Consider the following 24,644-nt stretch of genomic DNA (forward strand, 5'->3'; position numbering starts at 1 on the left):
TATGGACAAATTTTAAAATATTTGTCAAATAGACTAATAGCCCCTGGCATGTCTTGCAGAGAGTTCATAAGCCAAAGCATATGGGAAATTTCCTTTCAGCATGGCAAGGATTAGCATGTTAATGAGCATGCCACAAGAAAGATTTTGATTCTCAGTACTCACTGGCTGTGGAAAAGAGAGTCGAGGGCCGAGCCAGGTCATGGGGGTGGTGGATGGCACCAAAAAGGCTGGGGCCTGGTGGCCTGCTCAGAAATTCAGGTTTCAGGCCAAAGTCCAGCTTGTGTGGATCTGACTGCATCTGTTTCTGAAATGTAAAAACAGGATTTAGAAGAGACTGTCCTAAAAGATAACAATAAAAGGCACTTTCAAAATGCTGTGGGTATAGCAATTCATTCATAACAACTGGTATTTAACAAGAATATTAGTTTTTGTGGCCCTGGACGTGCAAAGCTAATCTCCTGGAAAGGAGATCTAAGGCAGACAAAAAACCTCAGGTATTTCCCCCAAGGTTCAACAGTGCCTTCACAAACACTCACATCCATCCCTCTGGAGCAAAGCATTTCACTGCAGATTTGACTTAAAGAACAAACACAAAAATCTCAGGACAGCCTTTAAACACATGCTTGGCTGTAAGAACAGGTCTGTCTTTAATAATAAAAGCAAGGCTGAAGAGAGGTGGTAGCTTGGATCTAATGCTGGGTGGGTAGGCATGTTAAAAACAGGGTGAAAGCTCCAAGTATAAGAGGCAGAGCTGCCAGCTGACCCTCTTCTGCCTGCAGGAATCACTGGCTCAACAGTTAAGGCAGCGACAAGTCAATGGACACCAGAACCATTACATTTCAATGCAAAGCTGCAATTGGGAAACACTTGATGCTGTGCATCTTTCAGTGCCTCTCAGACTACAACTGAGCAAGATGGGTACTAAAATAAGTCAAGTTACAGACAGAGTATTAGTGTCTGAAGAACTTAAGTCCCATTTAGATAGCTTGCACTCCAAATTCGAAGCACTGTATGTCACTGTATTTATTTATATGGTATTACAATAAGCAGACTTTCCCTTTTAAGGTATATTTGCTTAGGTATCTGTATTGTAAATGATAAGTGGATGAAAGATGGGCTCTTCTTTGTGCCATAGGCTCATTTTAGTGGTCCCTACTTCAATAGTTTTATAGAATGCAGAGGAAAACCAAATTCCCAATTACCTGTGCTGCCAGAACTCCCTAAACACAGATTGCTGATTAATTGTGCAGGTCAGCTGAAAGGATTTACAAATGTGTAACACTGAACCAGTAGATCTTAACAGTAATTCTGGAGCATGTTCCGCTTAATAAATCAATATTTAATACTGTGCCAGCTCAGAGTACAGACTGTTACAATGATATAAATATGCATATTAAAAAGTTATGACCAAGTTAATGTGCATGCCTAGTAGCTGTTTTTCAAGTGCTAATAACATGTCTATGTAGCTATGAGCACAAAAAAAAAAAGGAAGAAAAAAAGAGGCTTTATCAATGTTTTGAGATAATGGCCTGCAAAAATATTGAAGTGCAAAAGATGGCCAAGTTAAGGTCATGTCTTTTAAGGAAGCAACACTGTAGTACTTCAATAATTAAGAAAGTTCAGAAGATACAAATGCCTCAGCTGAAGGCTGTGTGCCAGATTTTTCAGGCTGTGAGCTCTTTTTATTCTTCTTCTTAACAACCAAGTTATAAACCTCTGACAAGCATTACTCAGAATAGCAAAAGCTGGCTGAAACCTTAATTGCAGCCATATGAACAGTACTGTTCTGATAATGAAAAAATCCCCTGTCTGAAGAGGAACGGAAATATCATGGCTGTGCTAAAGGACTTTTAAATGTGAAGATTTACCTTAAAATAGTACCAAAGAAAATTGATCAGAATCATTTCACACCCAGCTGCTGTTTGAGAGAGCACCCCTCTTGCTGATAATCCTTATGAACTAATTTCAAGTCCAGCAAATGCTTAACACCTTAACTCAGGGCCCACTAAATGCAATGCAAATGCCTGCAATAATTTCATGTCATGTTAGACCAGGCCATAAGTCCTTGCCTAAAAGAGAGCCAATTATGAAGCATAAATTCTCTCTGGAATCCAGGCCAGAACAGTAACAGGCTGGTCAGCCTGAGCCACAGTGCACAACTGCTTTGTGCTCAGAGCTGGTATCCAGCCCTGGCTGTGTCTGAGGAATTCCCTGGGCGTGCAGACAGGTTACCCAGATCTGAACAGTGTCTTGGTGCAGAGGTACAGGCAGGCAAACAGCATCAACAGCTGCATGCATTTTTTCCTGGGGTCACAAAGGTTGTGTTTTAAAGCTTCCTGTCTTGCCTGCTTCTCCAGTGCCTGGTGCTGCCCTCTGCAAGCAATTACTAGCTGGCTGGGTAGTTAGCAATTCTTCCATACTTTGCAGGCAGTCCGGTGGCACTGCATGCAAACTTGAAGTTTCTGAGTAAATGTATTTTATTCCCCGCTCTACAGACAGGCAGCTGCTTCAGCTTGTGCAGAAGAAAAGACACCTTCACAACCTCTGGATAGGAGAAACCATCTTGTGTGAACCCTCAGACAGAGATTTCATGCTTCCTGGTGGCATGCAGAGGGGAGGACTTTGCTCCCGTGTGGGAGGCTGATGGCTCACATGGACATAAACCACCTCGCCTTAACTACTGCAGACCTTACCTCATTTTTTGACTCAACTGAGACAGTGAAATACATTTCCCAATTATTTTAGAAATTATCATAATCCACAGCCTCAAAAAGTCAAGTAACTTCCTTTCCTGAACTTCTGGACATTATTACTATTTTTAAACATCCAAGCTAGAAAAGTAATAGGTAAAAGAAATGGCTGTATGAAAATGGCATTTACCGTGCGTTATAAATACACCAGTATGACCTCTCTCTGAATATCAAATCAAGGAAGATTCAAAGGACACAGATAACATGGGAATAATAATTTCATTTTGAGAAAATACCTTTTCAATAAAATAAAAAAGGGACATATAACTCTCTAGGTCTATAATCTTGTCTTTTTTGATAATGGGAAGATGAATGAAGATCACTAGCAGGGGAAACATAAGGAAGCAGAGGAAAGATACGTCTACTACAGCAAATTAACCTGTCAACCTTGTTTAAAAGGGTTATTTTTAAACTCTATTAGCTGCAGGTTTTAGTAGCTGTTCAACATCTTCATACTCTTATAGCACTATCTTACACATTTCAGTTGCATACACAGACTGCAAAGTGGTATGGACTTCTAGTTAATTTCACTTTCTAACACAAGCCATTTACACCTGAAGTAAAAAGCCAAACAGTCAAGAATGCAAACCTTTCCTCCCTTTTATACAATGAAAAACTTTAGGAGCAACACAGATTTTTTTTTACATGCAAATGCTGTAACAGGAAAGGAACCTTCTTCACTAAGCCCATATGTAATGAAAATAGAGTTAAGGAAAGAACAGAAATACCCTAATTATGAAATGAATAAACTATTTATTTTAATATGACCTCTCTTTTAGGACTAAATTGGCCATAGCCCTTACAATCAAGTCTCAAAGCATGTACAACAAAGAAATTATTTCCACCCTTGTACCTTCAGTGCCATGAGACAGTGTCTCTGGACAACATCATCTGAGCAGCTGTGGCTGCCTGATCAGTCCAGACATGTCCTGGAGCCAGCCTCCAGCTGTAACATGGGTTGTGAAAAAAGACTGATGGGAGCCTGTGCAGCCATGCTGGATATAACATAGCAGGGACAGAAATCTTCCTGTGCCCCATTATGTCTGTGAACATTAATAAGAGGAATAGGACACATGTGCCTAGCTTCTCCAGACTTAGAATAATTTAATCTCAATATGTTCGTGTCCTCAGCCATAAATAAAAGAAATGCTGTAGCTCACAGGCACACCCATTTAGCTCTCTCTAGCTATAAACTGTTTGCTATTGCTTGAGATCTGGTGTCCTTGCTCTATAGCATCTCAGACATTCCTTTGAGACTCCGTGTTTAGGTTTTAAATTCAAATATGCCATCCCTGTGAAATGGAAGGTTACGCTATAATGCTACTTATGGTAGTTTAACAAGCCATTAGCCATGGCACAGAACTACTAACAGCAAGAGACAAACTTTCTCTCACAGGTTTGCGCAGTGCAATTTATCTGGAATGCAGGTGTGCCCAAAAGACTGACCTTGACTTTCTGTTGATGATGGTATATCTGCCAGGCAATGTGAACATGCATAGCGCACCACTTTCCAGGTTTCTGGAAAAAGAAAAAAAAAAAAACAAAAGGAATACAATGTGAATTAGTAATTTTCAAATACCTGTGATGCTTTATCCTAGGAACGTTGCTGGTCACCCTCCTCTCCAGATAAACCCATGCTTGTTTTTATACACTCTTGCAATCTTCTGATGCCACTGGCTGAGAATGCAGCTCTCATTGCTGAAACTGATGAAACTACCTGCCTGTTAGCAGCTACTCCGCATGGCTGGATTGCTTCAAAACTGTACATTGAGTTCAATTCCAAAAGCGCTGCTATTCTAAGACTAGCCTTTCCACTAAAAACAAAACCAAACAAAAATAAAACCACATAAAAATACCAGTCTGGTTCTCAAAATGAATTTGACTCCCTCATATAACTCCTGGTCTATACATCCAAAATCTTGGCTCACCAATATACTCAAAAATTTGGAGGTCAGTCAATTCAATCTGGCTGGGAAGGCAAAATGGCTTAAGGTGGCTCTTGCCATGCCTCTGTCACCATGCTTTTAAATCATGGCACCGAGAGAGAGACAAGAGAGCGTTATTTCGCTTTTTTATTGATTTTGTAGTCCATTTTCAGAATATCTGGAAATGATGTCTGAAAAATACTCATTCAGGATACACTTTCTACAATCTTGTTATTTAGGGGTCTACAGTTAACTACATGAATAATAATTTCTGCATAGATTTAAAAACAATGACGTGAATGAAAGACGCTTCCTAAGCTACTGGTAACTTACACATACAAACTACGGCATAGGGTCTTGCCTTCTTTTTCTAGATGTTGATCAACCAACAATTAAAAATGGAAGAAAAAAATGAATCCCCTCTCTCCCACACACAAGCCTAAATTCAAGCCTTTTGCTTATTCATAGCTGCCAATTGTGCTATTGATTTAATGGTCTGTACAATCAAAATCTAGACCTCTTGAACATGTTGAAAAATCATCAAAAGAACCCTTTTGGATCACTTTAAGACTGGATCTTTTGATCCTTATTTCTAAAATATTTTGCTTTTGAACTGGATTGTCTGTCTATGCTAGACAGTAAGATACTTGGGTAGGAAGTTCCATACTGAGTAAAACTGAAAACACACAGTAAATAATAAAAGCAAAATGCTTCTGTCTGCAGTACAGTGAAATGGAATCACTGCCAGGGCAGTTTGTAGATTGGCACTTGAAGCCTTGTGGCCAGGGCAATAGGAGGATTATCAATATTTAATGAATATTTAGTATTCATGTTATAGGGCTGTGTGAGGCAACTTCCACCTTCAAAACTGGACATCTTCCTCGAGTGACCACAAGAAGCACGCAAAGGACTGACCACACTGCTCAACAAACATGGTGCAAAATACCCAAGATGAAACATAGTGTTAATTTATAATTAGTCTGCTGCGGTAACCTGTTGGGGACTAAAACGAGCTCGACAAACTGTATCACAAGAAGGTTTCTTACCCTCAACATGGGCCTGAACGGATCTGTCAACTGTGAAGAAGAAATGACAGCTTGGTTACATGCCTGTCACTCAAACAATTGCTCTAATTAACAAATTTGTATTGCTTCATTAAGAGACAAAATTAAAATGTTATAATTTTACTTTCAAATGAAGCCCTTTCAGATAATAATTAGTCCTCAGCCTCCGTTTCGAGCCGGTCTCCCTCCCCCCATGGCTGTTGTACCTAAGTGTTGACAAGCAACTAAACAAGCCTCACACAGAGCGCTCTGTCCTCTGGCATCAGCATTAATTTGTTGATTTAATGCTACAAAAATGGCTAGTTAACTACTCCGAAGAAAAACAGCTATGTCCTTTGGGCAAACTTCTGTTCTAATCTTTCAAAGCTTGCTCGGCTCACGAGAAGATTGGAAGCAGATAGGGTTGCTTTATCATGGGGCTGGTCCCATGAACGGGCTGCAGTGCCCCTGCAAACCATTGCTGGTGTCTGTTCAGCAGCTGTGGCACTGGGTACTTGCACATTTAGATACCCACTACTGACTAATTGCTTGCCTGATGTTTTCTGTCACAAATTGGCTTTAAGTATTTTTCGCATCAGAGCAGATGTACTTTGTACAGCAGTTGTATGAAAAGGAATTTTCTCATTTCTGTTTCTTGTATGGCCTGTTTTTTTTCGGGGGGTAGGTAATTTTTTGTTCTCTTCTTTTGTTCACAATTCACCAATTAATAACAGAAAATAAATTCAATTTCTTGGGTATTTATGATTTTTTTTTGGTGTACTTTCTTTTCTCAAATGCAATGCTAAAAAGAAAAGCAAAGGAGATTTACAGGTGTGAGAGGTTTTTGCAGACTCGGTGATGGCACACGACATCATCTTGAAACAATCAAAAATACACTACAAGCTGAAAGGCAGCATAAGTTAAATTACTTAATGATGGGAGGCTCTAGTTATCTTTTTGATTAGATGGAATGAACAGACATGAAAACACCTGGTTCCTTTTATATAAAGCTTAACTACAGCACCAATTCAGAGCAAACTGAACTACTGGAACTTGGCATTACTTAAAGACAGCTCTGCAGTATTTAGAAGTTGAACCATACCACAACATGGATTTTTAAGGAGCATTCCCTATTGCTTTTTTTCAGAGAGTTCTACTAAAAATATCACTGCACAACGTTTTTCACTGCAAATAATGCATATTAATTCAAATCTGCAAACAACCTGTGGGCATTCACAAACCCTGTGGCATTCACAAAGAACAGCAAAAGTCTAAAAGATGAAGTGCTGACACAATAAATGCTGTTCTCATATGCTACAACTCAAAAATCCTGAGGCACCAAGTGATCAATAAAGTGCATTTGTATTTCGCTAGTGCAATCAATAATACAGTCACCAAGGGAATAACTGTCATTACCCACATTAAAAACAATTACAGAGTACAAACGTAGTCTTGAAGAGGTTTGTACATTTATACATTGAATTGGGCTTTATGCCTTCACCCTGGGCTTGTGGGGATGCCAGCTGACAGCAAGGAAAGATCTCTTCCATTGCATAGTGTCTGTTTTTGCTAGTGATGAGCAAAAGGATTAGGATTTAAATTGTTCTCATACATCTTCTCTAGCCCTCATTTACTTATATACTTCAGAGTAAGCTTTAGTTTTAGATGCTAATTTGGACATATTGAGGATGTATTCAGGCTTTTCAGAAGGAATAGTTTTACTTTAGAAAAACAGAATAATACTTCCTACAGACCCGTGGATCTTTCTGTAGAAGGGTATGTGGGACAGTTCCAGGTCTGGCTGCAACATCAATGGGATTGGAAGTCTAGAAATGTCATAAAGAAAGAGAGTGGTTATGAGTAAAAAAAACGTATAGACCCTACAAAACCTGAAAAATACTATTTCTTCATCATTAATATTGCCTAAGCCATGAAGATATTTTTTTTATAAGATAAAAGATTAACTACTATAATCCATTTATATACACATTATCATCTCAGACTTCAAACTTTCATTGTCCACTAACTTCCCATTACTTCAAGTGATCCGAAACATGTGAGAAAACAGGGACTGTTTCACTGGAAAATCTTTCCACTGTTGAAAAGCTGATTAGTATGATACAGCATTTAAAGCAACATTTGGAGCACCAAGCTTGGGCTCCGCTGCTTATCAATAATGTACTGGAGCTGGCTAAAGCTGCTACCCCTCTATGTCAGGCACAAAGCATCGGTAATCTCTTTAGTCACTGTACAAGGATCTGAACTCCATCCACAATGAACTGTTACCATGTGGGTATCAGGAAAAGCCAACATTCAGTTGAAGAAAATTAAAGCTTTTCCCATCATTTGAATGTAAATATTCAGCTAATATAACAAAATGCATCTTTCAGAGAAAAAAATGCTACGTTTAGACAGCATCTTTCCTATGTTAAAATGAAGAAAAAAGAAATCAGCTGCAGTATAACTAACAATTAAGCAACAGAGTTGTTAACAGACTGATTACCATACATATGAAGAATCCCGCTAATGAACTGCAATTTACATATTCAGTCATTAAAGTGGATGGGCCAATTTAAGAAAGGTGTCTTCTCTGCAGAAATTTCAGTCCTGATTTCAGTCTGTAGTGGCAAAGACTACAGGCTACAGAAACTGATTTCCTCATGCTCATAAATCAAGAGTGACTTCACGAAAACAAAAGAAAAAAAAAGAAACTAACAATTTAACTGCCATAGCTATCACAAAAGAGAGGAGAACTAAATCAGTGTATTGCATGGTGGTAGAGCTGTGAGGTGACTGTGGAAATGAGTAAACAATCATGATCACGGTTTCTTAAAATCTTGATTATTAGATGATCTTACATTAACAGGTACTACCTGAGAACTAATCATATTGCTTCTAAAGTTAGCCATAACATCACATATAACAATTTTTTAACGTATTTAGATACATCTGAACCCAATGAGCAATAACCTTTGTTTTGTTAACTTGGGAAAAGCCTCTTGTGCTTTCTGCAATTAGGCTGTAACTCAGATTCCAGCTGCTCCGGAATCTAAAGTAAGTTCTGAACTCTCATCTAACCTGGGTCACCACCAGTGAATTTGAGCAGTAACAGAGAATTCCTGTTTTTACCTTGGGTTGAAATGCTCCTTGTAGTGAGCCAAACGGGCCAGTTGGAGGAATCATGGGAGGAATACCTGATACAGCTGGAGGATAGGAGTGAAACAGCTGTAACAAAAAGACAGAAGAACATGAATGCAAGCGCCCTTCAAAATGAAGACAGACAGTTGAACAAGACAGCAAAAGCATTCCTGCAGAGTATTAGGGAAATGATACATGGAGAAACAGAGAAGCATTGAAGAAGTGATCTTGTTGCAACGATGTTAGTTAAAGCAGTCAATGAAATGTTCACAGATGTCATGAAGTTTACTTTAGAGCTTAAAAGCAGTTCCCAAATTATACAGCCAGCAACCTGTCCCCTGGATTAGGCCATCACAGCGTAAGAGACTTGTTTTGCAATTACTAATTTTAAAATTGCACAGCCATTTTAAATAGTTTAAGTTTGTAAATGATATCAAGAGAAAAGGCAGACTACTGAGCTAAATAGGACTGAGAAAACTACTGTTTGAGTGGGAAAAAAATGTACATGTTCTAGGACATTCTGTCATTAAAACTCCATTAGTGTGTTAGGATTTTAATGATATCTGTAGGAAATGAGGAAAATACGCACAATTCTTACTTCATTACCCTGTCTGAGAGGATATCCTGCCACATCTAATAGCAGCAGAGAGATTAACTGATTTGTCAAAAATGATTACTTAAAAAAAAATGTTGAGGCAGAACCCCCAAAATTTTAGGATACTGTTTTTGTGACGACAGACTACTAAACATAAAAATGTGTAAATTTCCACTGACCTCAATGATCCCAACGTACCTATTCTAAGACAACTTAGCAAAAACAAAACAAAAAAGCCTTTTCTATACTAATGCAGACAAACACATGGGAAACAAGTAAGTAAATGATAATGTCCAAATCTCATATTGTCTCTGTGGTCTGGCTGTGAATCTTTTACTCATGCTGTAACACGGTTAACTCGCTCAGAAAATGCAGGGATCACACAAAATTACTTTTTGGTAGGAGTCGGGGTTCAAAGCATTTCATTACAAGGTGTTCTCACTGGGAAACCTCGGGATCTAATAGGGGATGGCTGCTAACTCTGCTGGTGTTGCCAGTCAAAAGCCTGAAGGGGTTATCTGGCTGGTAAAGGTTCACATCTGAACATAGCTGGTCCAAAATGAACCTGCTGTATGCTACTTTTAAGATCAAAATCAATGAGTTAATGGCCAACTGAGCAGAAGCAGGACTGGGCAAAGACTGGACATTTGGAGTGGGCAAACACTGAGAAAATCACAGCCCAGAGTAAATCAGTATCACAAAGTTTTGATGAGTTTGTTTATATCAAGCATCTGTATGTGCTTTTCTTAATCCTTTCTCGTAGAATCAAAGAATTCTCCTTCCATTAGTTTACCTTGTGAGATCATTTATTCATATTACAGCTACTGAGAAAATACTTCAGTATCTTAGAGGTGTCAAAAGATTTTTTCGGTTTAAAAGTATGAAGTCTCCTTACAGAACACATTTCTATTGTTGTTTTTAATTCTATTTAATTTGAACTTGCTCCTTTCAATGACGCAGAAAAAATTTTTAGATTAGTTGATGCTGAACTGCAGGCATTTGAGAAATCATTAAGAGACACGTGTCCTCATTTACAATAACTTTTTAATGACTAAAATGTGTTTTAAATCCTCCAGCATCTTCTGCGTTTAATTCTTTGTGTAATGGACCAATTCCAAAAGATGGAGAGAGACGTAATACTTAATATTCTATTACCTATGACTAATAATAAGGAATACTTTCCTTAGTTTTGTAACAACTGCTAAGTTAATTAAATGTGACCTTTCCTCAAGGTCAGAATTATTAATAAAATATAAATATTATATCTCCCTGATCTCTTTGTAGTATTTTAATTCCTCCAGCTTTCAATGTATCTTCAATAGTTGGTGTTTCCTTCTTGCCCAGCATTCCCTCTCTTTTGAGCAGCACTTTCCCCTTACAGCTTTGTTCAGGGGACAATGCAGTAACACAGCTTTCCTGGAGCCAGGTGCAACAAAAGGCAACACTAGACTCAGCATCAACTGTTAAAACTGAGGCTCACTGTGCTACAGTAAGTTCACCAAAAAAGAAAAAGATGGGAAAATAAAAGATGCCGAGAAGGAAAACTATCTTAAAACTCTCCATCAGCTTACATGTGAGCTGCCTTCCCTATTTTAAAGTAAATTGATTTTAACTCTGAAATAAACTTTCTCATTCTCCTGCAGAGTTCACTTACAAGCTTTGACAACATCGCCAGCTTTTTTTAAAGATGCATCTGAACACCTAGTGAGGATTTATTGTAGACACTCATCACTAAAACAGTATGTATTGATGCACTAGAGTTTCAGAGTGTTTCTAGAAGACAAAAAGCCCCATCAGGTATGTGCCTATAACCAGCAAGAGCATGCTTTTCTGTACTGCAGCTGGTCAGGAAACTGATGCAAGCAGTTCTTCTTTTACCTTCATAATCTATATTCATACTAGAAGAGATTATTGAAATGTCCTGGCTACTATGACTTTGCTGTAATTTTAGCAAGACTGTTAATCCAATATAATTTATTGACATCATGTTGATCTTTGGTATTAGCTTGCTAAATATCCAACAGATGCAATTCTGATTATTTTGCAATAACTTCATTAGGACAAACCTTTCCTGAAGGAAAAGGTAAGGGAAGCACTATGGACCAGATCTCTGCTGCCGTGACTCTGCCAGGTTTGACAGCCTGGCTCACTGGCTGACAGAGCACAACATGAAGCCTCTTGCTTTAAATGGCATAATACAATGACCATCGGGATTCAAGTAACTGCAAGATTTTAAAAGACTATGTCACTATAAATTTGAAAGGAATATACACGTGGAGACTATTTCAATGTTTCCTGTATGACATGTTGACCTCTGTGCTTTACTTCTCTAAAATTCATTTGCTTATTTCCCAGTTCCGTGTTCTTGCTTGAAGCAACATGACACATTCATCATAATCTATCTTCTGAAACAATGTAAAGCTAAGCAAACAAGAGTGTAATTTGGCAAACAACAATGCAAATGAGCAGTACGACTCTTCTAAGTAGAGGAGTCTCTCCTAGAGCTTAAATGTTTGCCTCATACTTCTACAGCTGGGATCCTTCAAGCACTCACATACCGTGAAGTTACTCAAACAAGGTATCAGAAATTAATAGGATTGTTCACATGTACTACAGGTATGAGTTGTTAGCAGGAACTGCGTTTAATCAGTACAACAGAAATCATCACACTATCATATTAACCATTTTTTTTTTTGCCCAGTTCCACTTCTAAGCAAAACCAACATATAAAGCCAAGTGCTTTGCAAATTTCTGAGTGCTGATGCAGTACTCCTTCTCTCATCAAAATATCACTACTAGATTTATAAACGCTTGTCATAATCAACCAGATACCTGCCTCCCTTACAAGCAGAAGCTTTACAATTAAGTAGAATATTAAAAATCAGTTCATCTCAAGAAATCATGTTTTTGGTAGTTCTAAGAAAAGCACATCTAGTGCATAGCTGGATTCATATCACATCAGTGTCACCAAACAGAGCTTTCCAAAAATAACAGGCCTAGTGGATCAGATGTGCCTTTGAAATCTGTAGAATACGACAAGTTTTCAAATTTTATAAAACAAAATATGATATATTAAGAAACTATTAGATTACCTATCCCTGAAGGATTTGTACAATAGTTTGTCATTTCATTTCAGGTTTCTCAGGAAAAATATCAATCTAAGTGTTTGTGGCACAACTGAAACACAGTGATGAAATTACTGCTCTATCCTGCTTCATGTAACAGCCAGCTCTTCTGCCTCATTGTTTTCACATCAAACCTGTCTTCGAATGGTGTATGAGCAAGAGATCTTTTGATTGGAAAAGCTGATACTGCATCTTTACCAGAAACAAGCACCACAAATGCAAGCCTTCAAAAGCCAAAGCAACCAAGAACGATAATGGTAAATCCTGGAGTGATGATTACGGAGAGATTCAACATTGTGCCATTGATTGAGTGGTGATCCCAACCCACCACAGAAAAGCAATTAAGTCAGTTTTAAACACAGTAATAAAACTCACACTGTGACGGTAGAAGGGGTCAACTTTTGTAGGGTATTTGTCAAACTGCAAAGGGATCAAAGCACAAACTAGTTACTTTATATTTCGTTGCTTCTTTTCTGTTGGTAACATAGACTAATTCCCTATTATTTGACAACCAACAGAGAGGAAAAATATGCAGAAAATTAGGTTCCAGTGAGACTGTTTTGTTTTGTTTTGTTTTTTTTCCTCAAAATAAAACAAGGTCTTTATGAGACTTGGAGGAGGCACCAGAGTGCACCACTCCAAGCACGAGGAAGTCCCAAGCACGAGTGCCCCTCTGGCCAGCAGCCTCGTCCCTCAGCCCCTGCGCTGCCGCCTGAACCTATCGCACACGTGCCATCCACAGGGAACGGACAGCCCTTCCTCTACCACCCAACAACATCTGGGCAGCAGAACGCTCCTTCCCCGCCACCTGGCAAATTCTTAAATTTTTGTAATAAAGAATAGAGTTGTGCTCTACTTATCCTCACATTTCTGCCTGGGGTACGCACCATGGGCGGTGCTGGCGTTGGCATGATGGCAGTGGGTGGGATGGCGTGAGGGAAAGGCGTGAAGGTGTGCTGGTGTGTGTGTTGGTGTGTGTGCTGGTGCTGGTGCTGGTGCTGGTGGAACTCGGTCCTCAGGTACGGTGGCGGGCCCAGGGAGGCCCCGCGATCTGCGCTCTGTGAGGCCAAAAATCGCGTGTTTAGTTCCTGACGAAGAAGATCTTGTTCTGAAACACAAACAAAGCAAAACAACTCCCATGAGCTCAGGGACTTTTCCAGATCTTGCGCCAATTTTGCTGGCTGTGGTAGTGAACCTGTATTTAAAACTTCCTCACAGTAAACCGTGACACTGTACAGGTTAAGAAAACTCTCTCGGATCTTCCCCAAAGGCCTCAGAGACAGATGAGTTTTCAGTTCCCCTTCTCTCCCTTCAAGCCTGTCTTCACTACAGCATTCATCTGAGCCACAAAGTGACAGTTCTCCCTAAATTTGTATGGACATAGACATGTCCCAGAGCAGGTGAGGAGGTACAGGTAAGCTGAAGTGAGTGAACAGAGACTGGCTGCTGCTATCATGACTCCCCCACTGCGTGGTCACAAACAATGTTACTTGAATGCTGATTATCCTCCATTTTCTTCCCCCGGTTCCCTCTTGGTGAGGAACAGACACATTACATCTTCCCACAGACAAAGTATGAAAGAGCACAGTTTACTCCACTGATAAAAATCTCCACAACTAACCACCTCCCACCCCTAAATCTTGCGCGTACACGACCTCAGGACTGCTGTGTGCACAGCCACCAGAGACTTTCCCACCAGCCAGGCTTGCTGCAGAGAAGTGAGGCTGAGCACAGACCACAGCTACAGCACAGACATTGCTAGAGGGTTCACAGATTTTGTGTGGGCACATATGAATTCTGAAGTGTTTTTACCCCAGGGAGCAGACACAGAAAAGCACAGGCTTCCAAAAATCTTCATTCCCAGGAAAGAAGAAAAGCCTTTGAGAACGTCTGGGTGGCTTTTGGTTTTGCTATTGCTCCAAATCCTTCAGCAATGAGTACCACCTCCACCCAACCAGCAGCCCTCGTGGAATGGACCAAGAGGAATTATTTTGACTAAAACCGGAGAAGTGGTTTCCTGCGCCGCACTAGACATGCTCAGGCCACGATCCATCTGTCTCTTACCTGAGTAAGTGCTACCAGCTGGGTGTCCTGGAACCTGCAGGGTCCCTGATGTCAATGGCGGTGGAGGAGGCAAAGCCGTAGGAGGGGCAAACATATTGGGGTGATGTGGGTGTGCAGGGGGCTGGAGGGTGGGCGTGAAGGTATGCAGCGGGCTGTGGCTTGGTAAAGAGAGGGGGAACGGTGAGGCTGAAGGGTGGTGAGATATGTGTGGAGGGGGGGCCTGAGTCTTGGCAGGAGTGCTGCTTCTGCTGCTGCTGTTAATGAAAAGAAAAGCAATTAAGCACTGCATGGAAGAGAGAAAAGCTCCAAACCTACACATATGCTACCCCAATAAAATATGCATGGCTCACGTTAAACATGTCACTAATATAAGTTACATATTACAAACTCCAGTTACTATTCTTTTTTTTTCTTCTTTTTTTTCTATCAATACCACTGAGATATTCCTTTCTCTAGCCTCATCTAGTGTCTTCCTATGGTCTCTCCCCACCAAAACCCAAGACATGTTTTCCCTCCCTGTAAAAGGCCGAGATTCAGTCCTCCAACAACACAGGCATGGCACACAAAGGAGTAATCAGCCCTGTGCATTCATTACTTAATTATCAGGTCCTTTCTACATGACTGCTTCTGATTCATGTTTTCAGGCAAATGAAGCTCAAAATCAGTGATCACTGCATTAATAAAAAATTAATTTCTTTCCTATGACTTAGAAAGATAGAAGACTGCAGAAACGTGAAATGAAGTCATGAAAGCAGCAATGGATATATACTTATTGGACTGTTAACACCTCTCTCTACCCCCACAATATAAAGAGACAAGTTAAATCAGCAAAATAAATATTCAGGATTATACTAGTTGCAATTTTTCAGGTTCCATTTCTTACTAATGAGTGTTTACAATATATTCACATAATGCTTAATCCCACTTGTCATTATTTCAAGTAACAACATGCTTTTATTGCGGTGGTTTTTAAAGATGAGCAATACCAATTTGGTTAAAAATAAATTGCAGTCTTAAACAACTCCCAGTCTCTAGTCAAACCATAATACTGGTTCACCAGGTGACGAAGGACACCATGTGCCTGCTGCAAACTCAGATTTGGGGAAAGGTAAGGCAGTGCTGAGAGCGTTAGCTTACTGCAGGGGAAACCTGAGGTCCCTGACTTACAAAGACGTTACGTGTTCCTGTGAACAGTTTGTTTAATCTCTGTTAATCTTTGTTATCCCCCATCGAAGGGGAGTTTTATCTCACTGTGGCCAGCTGAGGAGAAAAACACTGACAATTGTAAGGTATTGGCAGTGCAGGAAAAAATTAAAGTCTTAATGTCATTGCTGCAAGACTATATTAGGCTGTCAGTAGGGCCAACAGCAGCTGTACTGACTGCCCTAGGGCATGTCAGTAGTTGGAGAAAGCAGAAAAGGTTTACAGGGAGAAGGTGGCAGAAGTAGTTAGCCTTCAGAGAGCAGCTGAGCCTACAAGAACTGAGATTTTCTTCCAGTGGTCTATATTGCATAACATACCTTCAAAAAACCTGATTATGCAACAACAGGCAGAAAAAGTAAAAGCCAATTAACTATGTGCTCGAAATCACCAAGCAGTTCTGGGAACACCAGATAAAAATAAAGCAATCCTGGGAAGAATTTGAGGTAGAATGCACAAAGCCCCCCTTTTTTCCCACATATGAGGCAGGACGTGCTGTGTCACCTTTGTCCTAACCCCTCTTCACCTCCTCCAAGCCCTGTACAGCATCGCCACCAGGCAGCAAGCGTGCAAGGACTCGGCTTGGGCACGCTCGCCTTTCTGCTCTCCTACCTTAAGCTGTTGAGGCTTAAGCTGCTGCTGTTGTAGGCGGAGAGCGGCTGCGAGAGGCTCTGAGCGGCTGGATGGGGCTGCACCGGAGGGAGGTTGGGATGGGCTGGCTGCACCGGTGACTGTGGCCGCGGCGGGTGCTGGATGGGCGGCTGCGGTGCGGGCTGGCGGGTGGCCTCCTCTGGGGCTGGCGGCGGCTGGGCGGCTGGCGGTGGGGCCGGCGGGGCTGGAGCCTCTGGGCGCGGGGCGAGCGCGGGGCTGGGGCAAGGCGCCTCCGGCTGCGGCTCCAGCTGGGGCTGGGCCAAAGGCTGGGCCGCCTGAGGACACGGGTCTTTAGGCACCACAGGCTCAAGTATTGGGTCTTTGCTGCTGTCCTGGCTCTTCTCTTGACTCCTCTCTAATCCTGATATTTTTGGGACAGCTGGCCCCCTAGCACCAGGGTCGGCATTTTCGGCTAGCGCACTGACTCCTAACTCTTTATCTGCAACAAAAGAAAGAGAGAAAACAGGTCAATGTGTGACAAGATGGGCAAAACCAAGCGAAACTGATTTGCTGGAGTTATACTCGTGGCAGACATTTTGGTTTCATAAAGAACCATGCCAACATGAAACTGAACCAAAACCAAAATCATTTCCAGCTGTGTCCCTAGTCCTCAGGGCCTTCTCCTAATATTTCCTCTCTTGTTTTATCATAAGGAGAAAGTTGCTGGTGTCTTCATTAACACATGAAAAAGGCAAGTACACACAACTTGAGTGTAGTGGTTCAAAAGCTCTAAAATTCTCGACTCAGACCTCCCACAAGATTACTGCATCTGCCTGAAGGCAAATACCCGGAAGGGTTTGTGATCTGCTTTGTCCTGTTTCTTCAGCACAACAGACATTGGGTTTGCTGTACCCCTCTCCTGGCTCCTGCCTCCTAGGGATTCGTTTCCTAACTCTCCTGTGCAAACACGCTAGCATTTCACTGATCATTAAAGAGAGCGGGATTGTCACAATAATTGCACAACTCCAAGATTTGGGGCTGTAAAACAGCGCTGATGAATTTTTGAAGCTAGGCAACATCACCTGTATGTGTATTTGGCAAAAGCAGTGCCTAAACGATCACATAAAGCCCACAGAACCTATCTAGTTGAACATGTAAGCATAAATAGCCACGGTGCAGGGGGAGAGCTCTGCAGGAAGCCTGGCTGCACTGCTCTCTCTGCCTGGAGAAACATTTGTTTTGTAGGTGCATCCTTTTATCCTTAATTACTATTACGTGCTCACAAGAACGTTACTATCACTTGGGCTTCCAAAGAACAGAATAAAAGGGTAGGGGAAATAACGTATTTTTGCCTTGATTTTCTTTTATGACATTTAGTTTGGACATTATTCTTCAGAAGAATGGCCAAAGAAGTTGAGAAGGCAACATAATTAGTCCTGAAACACATTTTCTTTGAAGACATAAGAGTGAAGCAACCACACTCTGCATGTGTGTGCATCTGCCTCTCTCCTTCTTCCTCCAATAACGCTCCTCAAAAATAAACAACCTGCTTGCAAAGAGAAAGCCTGTTTATTACTATTATTTTCTTTTACTGTTACTCTATCATCACTCCCTTACTAACCCACTGCGGGAATAAATGCAATGTGAGCTCTGTGCCTTATTACACAAGTTCTGAAACTTAAAACACTTACTGGTAGGAAAGCAGGCTTTCTTGGTTTGGCTGGTCATGGAATGACTTGTTTTGGTTTTCCAACTGTGTCTCTTTAACACTAATGACTGCTATTGTAATTTTAAAATTCAGTACAGTGGAGCTCAGCTCTCTGGGGATCTAGAGCAATCTCCTACTTGAATCACGCCCCCAAATTTCTGCCAATGAATATTCGATGCATGACTCCCCTCAGAACAAGTGCTGGGGGAATGCTGCTGACCCAAGATTGGGAAGGCGAGTGCCTGCAGCTGCACTGGGATTTAGGAGCACCACTTAGGTCAATACTGCACAGCCACAGTGGCAAGCCAGACTTGCATCTTTGGCAATTATTGAAATGAAGCCTGGGGCAAACATATAAGATTTAAAAGGGCTTGGGACAAGATTATCACTTAAAAAATAACTGGGTTTCTAAATAATCTTAAGACATAAAATATTTATTCATTCTTCTACCAATTTTAAGGGGTAAAATGAATAAATGCATAATAAAATAATAGACATTCAGAGAAAATCATTGACAGCTACGTTGGTCAAACCTTGATGCAAAAGAGTACAAGTAAATATGTTGGAAAGTGTATTTGTCCAGGCCATAGTCAAGGCACACTGTGACAGTATTTTCCAACCTCTGAATCACTGGAACTGCCAGAGAGGGCTGGGCAGGAATGTGTCAAATAACTCATCACCATTTGGGTTTAATTTCATGCAGAAGGCCCAACAAAGTATGTCAGGTCCCTGTTACTACATGTTTTACACGTCCTGTGCAACAGCAACAGCCTGGTGATTGTTTTAATGTCTGTGGACAGGAGATGGGGAAAAAAATGAGGGGGGGGAGAAAGGAAGGTAAAGGGAAGAGACAAATAACCAGACTTCTTTGATGAGGACATACTTTAACCACTTCTGGTGTATGCAAACACGCACAGAGGCTCCCCCATGAATTTGGATCAGAAGACCATGGTGGCAACAGTGAGACTCCACAGGAATAAAAATAATTACTCCGCTGTATGCCCAAGGTCTATCTCGTTGCTATTACCTTGCAGGTTATAAATAAAGGAAGCTCAGTTTGCATTAATTCTTTGGATCAGTCCTGCTTGATCAAACATTGTAAGTTAGACAGAGATTGATCACCATGTGTGTTAAGACAGGACCCCAAAGAGGAAAGAAATGATCAACAGTTTGTTCAGAAATAGGTGGATATGTGTTCCTAGACCTTACAAGGTTTAAGAGTTACAATATTTTGATTTTTGACAGAAAGGTGTAATAATTAGGGCTTTGAGGGCTTAGCCTTGTCATTAGAAGTTCTCTACAAGATGAATACAGTAGGTTGTCTGAAAACCCTGCAGAGGTGATACTTCCAAATCTACGGGGAATATCTTGTGCTCTGTGCATTAGTTAAATCTTTCCATTTGATATTTTTAGAGTCTCTGGTGTGTGTAACATTTATTCAGCACAGCTCACTGCTGGGGAGTTTGTTCCTCACACAGTTGCTCCTGCTCCCCTGGAGAGGGGGCTAGGAATCCTAGGTGTCTCCTGGGTATTTTTTGCTGCTGCTTACATCTTCATTACACAGCCCCTTAAGTACCATTCCTGTTAGTATGCAGCTTAGAAAACACCGTATTTAGTAGGATAATATTATTCCAAGTGTCAAACACTGAATGTGTGCACACCTTCTCCTTCTCTCTGTCTTACACCTTTTAATCCACGCTATACCCCCAAACGGTGTCAGATGTCCAGCAGTCTAACTCCTGTATGCTCTGTACATGCATTCCCGCATGGCTGATAATTACACTATATAAATCAGAATGAATTCTTCATCCCACAATATCTATTTCGGGAGTTCAAATCCCACAACAGTGATAAACGACCCCAGTTACGTTTCATACGGAAGGCTCAAGCCTTCATCAACAGTATTTCAAGGTCATACATACAGGATTACTTTTTTGCTACCAGCATATTTTTGCACATCACATTACTTCTGAGCATTGACTGGCCATCCTGGTGTAAAAATTAAGTGGAAAAAGTCCTTCATGTGCTTCTGACACAGACAAGCCAATACACTACTTTTTGAGTTTGTTTATGAAACATGGGAAATCATTTTCATCCAAACAGCTAAATAAGTAAACAAGCTAACTTTATTTGATGTCAGTCTCCATATTCTATTTTGGATAAAGTAACTGCGATGTAAATTCTGTGCTGACAGAGGCTCCCCTTTTTCCATGGGGTTGATATTGCATCCAGCAGTAGTCGGTCTTTTTACTGAGAAAGGAATAAAGCCATAGTTCGATGTTCTTTGAAGACTGAAGAAAAATATTGGCTAAGCTCGTACCACACAGACAGCACATGCAACTTCCATTATCTTGCTTTCCTGTCTTTGCCCTTTGATGTGTCTTAACTCCCAAATTTCTCTATTTTTCACTTAACTAACAAAATCTGGGGATCACACAAGATGCAGAACTCAGTCCCCTCCAAGTAACACAAGTGCAGTTATCACTTGGCTGTGTCTATGTGATTATTACTCAGTTGGCTCAATAGCACCAGAGGAGCAGACAAGGCCACACTGTGAAGACCTGTAAGTAAACCAAATGACTGCATGTGAACTAGAGAGACTGTATCTGTGACTTTACATCATATTTTATATACATTCTCTGAGCACACACATATACACATGCACTCACATGTGTTTGTATACATGTATATGTCACGTGTAATACATATACATTTATATTTCAACCCATATCTGTTATATGTATACACACAGTTAACACAGAAATACACACAGTGCATGCAAACACTTCCATTGAAAGATGTGGATTTTTATAATGAACACAGCCCATATGCAGCATTCACCTGAAATGCTGTTGCCTGTCTTCCTAAGGCACAAGGCAGTAAAATTTGACCTAAACTCTGTGTTTGGGCTCCTTTGTACCATTTGCATGATCCAAAAGAGTTATAGGATGGCCAGAGGAGAGCATCATAGCCACAAGATGAAGCCCAACTCTTCTTCAGCCAAAAGAAATGCTCTGTTGATATTTGCCAAATTTGAAATTCCCAGAGATTCACCAATTCATTACACATGCTAGTTTTGCCTGATCAAGTGTTCTTTGCAGACAGGCTCAGTGTGTTTGGTTGCACCAAAGATGCCAAGTGCCACGCTGGCCAATTCCCGAGCAGCAGCCAAGGATGTGTGAACTGGGCATCTCTGACCTGACCTGGCAATCCTTGGGGAATGAAGTCTCCTTAGAGAATCTCATGCATGATGCATTCAAATTACAGAGACCAAACCTTTTTTTGAAACACAAATCATCCAACTTTTCCATGTGAAGGTCTGGAACAACTGAGTTTGATTCAGAAACAAGAATATATAGTACCCTGTCACTGCTCCTCCCTTCCAAATCAGGATTCATCTTCTCTCTGTCTGGCTTGGGAGTAAGAAGTCATCTGGAGAGAGCAATTCAGAATCAACACTGAATCTTCCCATCCTTTGTGAGGGCTTTGGATTAAGCTCCAAGTCCTTACAGCACACGCTTGAAAATTATAGGAATTTTCACGCTTTTGTACCTACTAGCATGATCCCTGGGACTGAGCGTTCAGCCTGCCACAGAAATCTTACTCACATTTTTATAGAATTATTTAATTTAAAAATAGCATGTATTTTCTTCTACTTTGTTAAGTTAAACTCTTCTCTTGAAAATATTACCTCTAACTAAAATTTGCTGAAAACTTCTTCATGCAAGATAAAAAATTAGATCTTTCAAAAAATATAAAACTATTTCCTTCAGTTTTAACATGGATAAGTGGGCAGTTGGTACAAACTGTCACAACGAATACAAGCTATCATAACTTCTCTGAAGCCAGAAAATGCATACCCCACTGACCGCCAGCCCTGGGAGGTATACTTCAACAAGTATTTTACAAGGCTTGAAATAATTAATCAGATTTAAGACCTGATTGTACATTTCATATTGATTAGACATTGGTCAATGAAACATTTGGATAAATAAAGGCAGATGACAGAAACTATTACTGCAAAGGATGGAGGAAATTGTTGGGTACACCAGCCAACGCATATCAGAAAGGCCCCAAAGCAATTCATCTGTTGTACTGGATACACATAATTTGCTAAAAACAGTTTTTCATTTTTAGCACACAGTCATCTTTCATCCTAATTTCCAAGGACACTAACAAAGTATTTGATTATGCAAATTAAAGACATGCTTTTGAAAGCATGTTACAAGCAGCTCTGTCATCTGCTGATACCAATTATTCCACAGTAAGCAGGTATTTAGCACAACTGAATAGCAAGACTTGTGACACACTTTGTACTTAATTATAAAACAGAGAAAAATCATTCAGGACAAAAGATTTTGCTACCTCCTGTTAAAAATGTTTATCTTCTGCGTTGAAATGGATTTAATTGTCAACAATAAAGTTGCAGATCAATGAAAAGAAGCACTTAGTGGAATTGCACAAGATGTTGACAATTCTTCAGTCATTGAGCTGCTTCTGGCCTTGATCTGAGAATGCAGAGTCCTCCAATATTTCACATGAAACAATTTATTTCATCCAGCTGTTAAACAGAACATACGCCATAAATGTAACTCCTATATCCTGTATACTGTGAGTATATTGAAAGCACTTGATGTTTGATATTTTTTTAAAAGCAACTCATTACTTAGCAAAAATGGGACATGGCTTTCTAGAGGAAAGTGAAGTAGAGAACATCAAAACACCCCTCTCTCCTACAAATCATTGCATTCCTAATAGGAAATGGATGCATGCAGCTGTATCATCCTAACAGACCCTAAGAGAAAGCAACACCATAGCTCAATCCTGCTTCAACACATACACGTACACACACATGCACAGCAAAAGGTTCATTTCCAATAGGGAAAAATTCTTGTTTCCCAACCTTTTCAGTCAGGAAGCAGTAAATTACTCATTAACTATGTAACTCTGATGCAGTCATCAGCCAGCTCCCAGCACTGGAGTGTTTATTGCAATGGGCTCTTCTCAAACAGGCTGGAAACATCCCACATAGGAAGTAATGGTGACAAATTAATCGAGGGATTTTCTTTGATGATAAAGGCCTTGAGCACAAAGAGCGAGCTTTAGCTTCTGGTTTCAATTTGGTGTTTTAGTTAGAGAAATATAGATCTTGTAATCACAGCATTTGTAAAGCACACCTGGGTTCACAGAAACATGGACAATCCGTTCTAAATCAGGCTGAGGCACCATGTTTCCTACCATGAGATCTGCTGATTTCCACGTGAGATCTGCTGTTTCCAGCCAGCAGTAAGATTTTTCCAGAGCGGGTGTAAAGCCCCTGCAGCCAGCACAGGTCAGGTAACCTGTCCAGCACATAAGATCTGCTGATCTCTCAGAAGATCAGTTGATATCCAGAAGCATGAGATTTTGTTCCAAGGCTTTCTAGAATCATGGTAACATAGCATGGGCTGCTGATGTGCATAAATCTCGAGTCTCATCTGAGTGTGCTCAAGTTCTTGCCCACAGCAGCAAGCTTCTTAGCATGTCACATCCCTTCCACAAGGTTTCCATTTACCACCTTTTAATTCCACTTGGTTCTTGCCAGTCTGTGATAAAAAGACTTCTCTACAAACCATCAGCATCATTCCTTCACAAAAGTGTTTCCCCTTTTATCTCCTTTTTAAGTTTTTCAGCTCCTATCTTCCCACCTTTTCTTCCTGTAAGACTTTCCCCACATGCCTGGTCACCTTTGGGTATTTTTCCTGCTGTCCTGCTGCACTCCTCCAGCTTCTGCAACACCTCCCTTAGCCAGAGGCTGACCAGGACCATGCATGGAACCATCTAGGGGAACATCCAGCCCCGTTTCAAGTCGTCCCAGCTGCTTCAGTGCCTGAGTGGCCTGGTTTGATGCACATTGCTCTGGGTACATCCAGACCCAGTTTCAGTCCCTGTTCAGCTGGATGAGGCCTCTCCACAGTGTCTAACTGCTCCATGACCCCAGCTCTCCCAGATAACCTTACAGCATGTGTAAGTGCTGCTGCTTGCCCTCCTGCCTTTTCCATTGACCAACTCAGAGCAGAGAACTTCAGGTTTCAGCATCTCTTAAACTGACACTGTGCTGCAAAGAGACCATGATGAAAATAACTCCTCACTCTCCTGTCTTTAGCCACATTTTGCTGGTAACAGTCCTTTGCTTCTTGCTTCACAACCACTTAGCTTCTGCAGCAGCCTTTATCTAGCTCAGGAGCTTGCCAAAGGCCTTTTGCAAGCCTGGAGAAACAACGGCCATTTTCTTGTTTGCCACTTTGACACTTCAGAGCAATTCAGACAGCTCAGGGAGACAAAATCTTCTCTAAATCTTCCTAGACTGTACCCTCACTTCCGACCCTGCAAGTGCTCTTGCAGCAGACATGGGGTGAGCTGGCGGGGTGTCTGCTTTGCTGGGGAACAGGCTGGCTGTGGGGCTTGGCCCTAAACCCGTCCCAGGGCCAAGCGTTGCCGTAAGCAGAGCCAGGCCTCGCCGAAC

At 40.9% G+C, this 24,644-nt stretch overlaps 1 protein-coding gene across 8 annotated transcripts in view; it reads right to left on the reverse strand.

The window, feature by feature from the left end:
• Positions 1–24,644, reverse strand: part of AUTS2 (activator of transcription and developmental regulator AUTS2) — a 763,900-nt gene that overhangs the window by 11,609 nt on the left and 727,647 nt on the right. For 4 of the 8 annotated variants that reach the window (XM_084493462.1, XM_084493457.1, XM_084493463.1 and 1 more), the window contains 9 exons: positions 16,453–16,930; positions 14,641–14,894; positions 13,443–13,684; positions 12,952–12,996; positions 8,848–8,943; positions 7,473–7,544; positions 5,722–5,751; positions 4,197–4,268; positions 163–304 (listed from right to left, as the gene is read on the reverse strand). In XM_084493462.1, the coding sequence (XP_084349588.1) occupies positions 163–304; positions 4,197–4,268; positions 5,722–5,751; positions 7,473–7,544; positions 8,848–8,943; positions 12,952–12,996; positions 13,443–13,684; positions 14,641–14,894; positions 16,453–16,930 (1,431 nt within the window). The remainder of the gene's footprint in view (positions 1–162; positions 305–4,196; positions 4,269–5,721; positions 5,752–7,472; positions 7,545–8,847; positions 8,944–12,951; positions 12,997–13,442; positions 13,685–14,640; positions 14,895–16,452; positions 16,931–24,644) is intronic. The other 4 variants (XM_084493458.1, XM_084493459.1, XM_084493461.1 and 1 more) reach the window with 4 other exon arrangements.

Source organism: Aythya ferina (genome assembly GCF_964211825.1).
Source record: "Aythya ferina genome assembly, chromosome: 19".
In the NCBI taxonomy this organism is placed as follows: Eukaryota; Metazoa; Chordata; class Aves; order Anseriformes; family Anatidae; genus Aythya; species Aythya ferina.